At 47.2% G+C, this 5,554-nt stretch overlaps 1 protein-coding gene across 1 annotated transcript; it reads right to left on the reverse strand.

Moving 5' to 3' along the window:
• Positions 1-792: 792 nt before the first annotated feature.
• LOC122942100 lies at positions 793-5,173 on the reverse strand. The gene is made up of 2 exons (XM_044299595.1): positions 4,922-5,173; positions 793-4,636 (listed from the first exon to the last, which is right to left on the reverse strand). The coding sequence occupies exons 1-2, from the start codon at positions 5,171-5,173 to the stop codon at positions 1,013-1,015; spliced, it is 3,876 nt and encodes a 1,291-aa protein (XP_044155530.1). The 3' UTR covers positions 793-1,012.
• Between the last annotated feature and the right edge of the window lie 381 nt (positions 5,174-5,554).

Here is a 5,554-nt window from a genome sequence, read left to right on the forward strand (position 1 = left end):
TTGCCCTCTATCTCAAAACAAGTGTAGTTGCCCTTGTATATAGTAATACCAACTATCTTGGGCCCTTCATTCAGAAGAGGGTACTGGTTTTTCCATCGTTCACAGGCTATCTCATTAGATGTGGAGTTGGTGTATAGGCCAAGGAAACAGGTGAAATGATCTCGAGGGAGATGCAGAGGAACAGTACCTAGGTGGGGCCGGGCTGCAGCACAAGTTATACACGCACTCCTATTGGCCTGGGCTGTAGTATATCTCACCCAATCAAGCCACACATTACGATCTGCAAAGCCAGTTTCTGTGACTAAGGTTTCTTTCACTGTATAGGGTTTTCTTCCCTCCTGACTGCGAGCAAGGGACAGTAAGGGGTTTCCAGGGGTTGGAGTGGGGCCAATGAACCTACTTGCCAAATCCTTTAGGTAGAACTGCCCCCAAGGTGCATAGTTTCTATAATTTGACGGGTATCTTCTGAGTACGTACATGCCCAGATCTGTCCTTTGTGGGTTCTGCAATGTTAGGGTCAGGGGGTAACATTTTTGGGGACCCTTGCAAGTTATGGTATTTGGATATAGCTGACAACCACTGGGCCGAGTTTTCCCCACATTTCTGTCAAATAAACGCATTCTATGTATCAGGTTCTTTCCCTGTTTATCCTTACTTTTTAAAGCCTTTTGGGGCCTATATCCCCAATCTTCCCCTGTGTTAGTGATGACATTAGACCAGGAGGAACAGTAAGAGTTACCTGCTTCAGTAACACAGATATAGTATTGGAACAGTTTATACTCCTGTATGGTCATCAAATCATAACATCTGCAATCAGCAATATCACAGTAATCAAAGTCATATACTTGAAGTTCTTTGGTTAAGTTGACCCAGAAGACTAAAGGACTTCTGTCTGAATGTGGTTCCCAAAAATGACATTTCAGTGGAGGTTTTGGGCACACATCTTTGTAGAAACATTTGTCTGAGCTTACATAACCCCCCCATATGATGAATAGAATGAAAAAGGATATCATCATTGTTCAGGAGGTGGGTCGGGATTCGTGGTTCTTTTACAATGGGATGCGTGTATCCAAGTCTTTTTTCCCTCAAGTTTCACTGAGGTAGCTGTGGTGAGCAGTACTTGGTAAGGCCCCTCAAATCTGGGTTCCAGTGTCTTTCTGACGTGTTTCTTTACCAGGACCCAGTCTCCGGGCTGCAACTTGTGACTTCCAGGAATCTGTTCAGGATCTGGAATTGAAGAAAAAACTCGAAAATGTAGATCAGTCAAATGTTTACATAGAGCAATCACATAATCAGCTAGACAGTCATACTGTAATGCAAGCTGTTCTGGAAAATACTGTCCTAGTTTAGGGACACTACCAAATAGGATCTCAAAGGGAGATAGTTTCTCTTTTCCCCTGGGAGTATGGCGAACACTGGCCAGGGCAATTGGAAGGGTTTCTGGCCATGGTTTGCCAGTCTCTTGGGCCATCTTCAGCATCTTTAGTTTCAGAGTACCGTTCATTCTCTCTACTTTTCCGCTGCTTTGTGGTCGGTATGGTGTATGAAAGGCCAAGTGCGTTCCCAGAGCTGTCCATATTTCCTCTGCAATGTCCGCAGTGAAAGCAGTCCCTTGATCACTCTCGATCACTTCAGGTACCCCGAACCGGCAAACCACCTCGTTCAACAACTTCTTCACAGTAGTTTTCGCTGTCTGGTTCTTCACGGGGTAGGCTTCTGGCCATCCAGAGAACATGTCTACAACCACCAAAGCATAATGGAACCCCTGTGCAGGGGGCATTTGGATGTGGTCGATTTGGATCCTTTGGAAAGGGTACAAGGGTTTTGCTAGACACTTTGTGGGAACCTTCTCCAGCTTCCCTGGATTGCACTTGGCACAGACCATGCAGCTGTTCACATATCGAGAGGTGTAAGTGGAGATGGCGGGTGCAAACCATATGGAGGATATGAGATTGTTCATGGCTGTCTTCCCTAGATGTGTGGGTCCATGGGCCCAACAGACTACATTTGGATATAAACTTCTCGGTAGGCACAGGAGGTGGCCCAGTCTCCATATTCGATCTTCATCTGGGCCAGCATCTTTCCGAGCCCACACCTCATACTCATCATCTGTAGCCTCACGTTGTCTGTCTTCCAAGATCTCCTTAGTGAGGAAGAATCCCTTTGGAATTCCACCGTCTTTCCTGGCCACTTTACCCGGAGCGAAAGCCATTATGGTGCTGAGATCCTTCATTTCCCTCACTGCCGCTTCTTTAGCTGCCTTGTCTGCTAGAGCATTCCCCTGGGCCTCTGGAGTTTCTGCTTTTGAATGGGCTTTGATCTTCAAAATCGCAGCTTGTATGGGGAGGCTTAGAGCTTCCATCAGTGCCTGCACAGCTTCCGCATTCTTCACAGGTGTGCCTCCTGCTGTCAGAAACTTCCTGCTTTTCCATATTGGTCCAAAATCATGGGCTACTCCAAAAGCATAACGTGAATCAGTATAGATGTTTGCAGTTTTCCCTTCTGCCATCTTGCAAGCCTCAGTCAGAGCTGTTAATTCAGCCTCCTGTGCTGATTTATCCGGTGGAAGGGGTTGTTGCTGTAATACTGTTTCTATTGAGGTAACTGCATATCCTGTGTGGAATTTTCCTGTTTCATCTGCGTATCTAGATCCATCCACAAACAGTGTCAAGTCCGGGTCCAGAATAGGAGTTTCTTTGATGTTCCATAGGGGCTCAGTTTCTTGTTCAATTAATTGTAGGCAGTCATGGGCTTCCCCGTGATAAAACTCATCATCTGAGTATGTGGCATCAATGTTGTCATCCTTCCCTTCTTGAGTCCCCCCTTGAGGGAAAGGAAGGAGTGAAGCTGGATTGAGGACATGGCATCTGCCGATAGTGACCGTATCTGGAAGTAAGAGAGAACACTGCATTCTGAGATGTCTGGCTGCAGACAAGTGTTTTGGCTGAGTCTGCTGAAGGATGGCCGATATGTCATGAGGGGCCAGGATTTGAAGTGAATGACCCAGGACAACATCAGCTGTTTTGTCCAATAGCAAGTGACATGCATGAATGGCTCGGATACATGATGGACTTCCTCTGGCCACTGGGTCAAGTCTGGCTGAGTAGTAGCCCAGAGGGCGACTGCGGCCTCCATGTAGTTGGGTTAGCACACCTGTGGCATATCCTTGACGTTCCATGACATAGAGTCTGAATGGTAAGTTGTAGTTCGGGAGGCCCAAGGCTGGAGAGGATATGACTGCTTGTTTTAATAGTTCAAAGCATTGTTTTGCCTCAGAGGTGAGGTAGAAAGGCTGAGTAGGAACACAATCATACAAGGGCTGCATGAGGATTGAAGCATCCAGAATCCATGGTCGACAGTATGAGATGAGTCCTAGAAAGGCTTGAAGTTGTTTTGGTGTTGTAGGCTCAGTCATCTTCATAACCGCTGTTTTCCTATCTTCAGTCAGGTGTTTAGCCCCAGGGCTGAGACAATGGCCCAGGAAGACCACCTTGTCCTGACACCACTGTACTTTCGCAAGACTGACCTTGCATCCTTGTTGAGCCAAGAAGAGTAGTAGTGCAACAGAAGCTTCTCTGCATGTTTGTGCAGTGTCAGCACACAAGAGCAAATCATCCACATATTGCAGGAGTGTCACTGTATCATGCTCCATTCTCCATTCATCCAGTATGGAAGACATGGCTTTACTGAACTGAGAAGGACTGTTCTGTGCTCCTTGGGGCATGACCGTCCAGGTATATTGGCATCCAGCATGTGTGAAAGCAAAAAGATATTGACTGTCTGGATGAAGTGGCACTGAGAAGAAGGCATTTGCCAAATCAATTACAGTGAAACGGGTGGCTTCTGGAGGCACACATGACAAAAGGGTATATGGGTTTGATACCACTGGTGTTTCCAGGACTGTAACTTCATTGACAGCCCGTAGATCTTGTACCATACGATAAGTGTCTGGCTGTCCTTTTTTCCCCTTCTTTTTAACTGGGAAAAGGGGCGTGTTACACGGAGAGGTTGTTTTAATTATTGCTCCCTTTTCTTGGAATGCCAAGATTTGCTTAGTCACCGCATCTATTTGTGCCACTGACAATGGATATTGGGGTTTACGTGGTAGGATGGCACCTGACTTGAGCGTGACTACTACCGGCTGGACCTTTAGTCTTCCAATATCTTGTGGTCCTGAGGACCATAGATGGGGAGGTATCAGCTTCATCACATCTGATGGGATGGCTGTTCCAGATATCTCATCCTGTATTATTTGTAGGGCAGCAAGCATAACTGTCTCTTCTGGTTGTAGGAGGGAAGAAAGTGTAATTGTTCCGTCTTCATGGAACTGGATGTTTGCTTGCATTTTTTGGAGTAGGTCTGCCCCCAAGAGATTGAGGGGGCAGGTAGTAGACACTACAAATTGTGACAGGACCGTGGGAGAAAGGACTAAACCTGAGGACACAGGCAATGGTTTAGTCAGCAGAGATGTTCTTGCCTCTCCATCAATGCCAATACATTGTACAGTAATATTGTCCAGAAAGGACGGGTCATAGATCTCTTCAAGTCGGAGCACACTTCTGGCTGCACCAGTATCCACAAGAAAGGTGTGTGGGTTCCCCCCCACCTGCAGCTGCACAGTTGGTGTAGGGCCACACTGGGGAGGAAACAAAGCCATAGTATTAATGGCCTCTCCGACTTGTGGATCTGGCTTGCCCCCGTCCTATGATTGATTTGGGGCTGCCCCCATTTGTTGAACTGCCTGGGCAGTTTGGGCCGGTGCCCAAGGAAATTGGGAAGGTCTCCTCTGCCCCTCCCTTGGCCGATGTGGGCATTCCCGTTTGAAATGTCCCTGTTGTCCACATCCATAGCAGGTGATACGGGCCCTCCAGGCCGGATCCTGAAATCTGTCTTCTGCTCCCCTGGGCCCTTCCCTGCTAACCATAACAGGATTAGTTCGAGGGGCCACCTCAATGCTTTTTGCTATTAATACAAGTGTTTCCAGGTCAACCGTCCGATACTCAGGGCGGGCAATTTTTAAGGCTTTCTGGATTGGTATTTTTAGCCCATCCACGAAGGCACTGGATAACATCCTTACTTGCACTGTATCATTACGATTGAATCCTAGATCCCGGAACATCTGTTCCATCCTGTTAGCAAATTTTTCTACGGATTCAGTTTTGTCCTGCTTCATGTCTTGTATCTGAGTATCTGAGTAGCTTGATCAGCCAATCTCCCCCTTGCCCATTCCTCCAACTTCTGACTAAACTCCTCCCCTGACCCATATGTCTTTAAGTGTTCTTCTGATGCATACGGTGGGAGATTCAATTCACGCTGCATGGTGGGCCAGAAGGAGTCCCCTGCTTTGATTTGTACCAGCCCAGACAAGTCCCTCCATGCAGCTGAATGCGTCTTCCTTATCTGCTCTATTGCTCTGTAGAAAGGCATAGGGTGCAGTTCTGGATCCGGGAGTGAGTTCACTAAATTTGTGGCTTGGGTGGGGCTAAACGTAACATATCTTCCTCCTGTTTTATACTCCTCACTGGACCTGGCTGTTGAGGTCTGGGCTTGTCGT

This window comes from Bufo gargarizans, chromosome 6 (genome assembly GCF_014858855.1).
Source record: "Bufo gargarizans isolate SCDJY-AF-19 chromosome 6, ASM1485885v1, whole genome shotgun sequence".
Taxonomy (NCBI): Eukaryota; Metazoa; Chordata; class Amphibia; order Anura; family Bufonidae; genus Bufo; species Bufo gargarizans.

What these genes read in the sequence shown, in the direction of transcription:
- LOC122942100 (XM_044299595.1), bottom strand. Translation starts at nt 5,173, where the DNA reads ATGAAGCAGGACAAAACTGAATCCGTAGAAAAATTTGCTAACAGGATG. An exon ending in CTCGAACTAATCCTGTTATG is followed by an intron (nt 4,637 to 4,921) that starts GTTAGCAGGGAA and finishes TTTCCTCCCCAG; the next exon opens with TGTGGCCCTACACCAACTGT.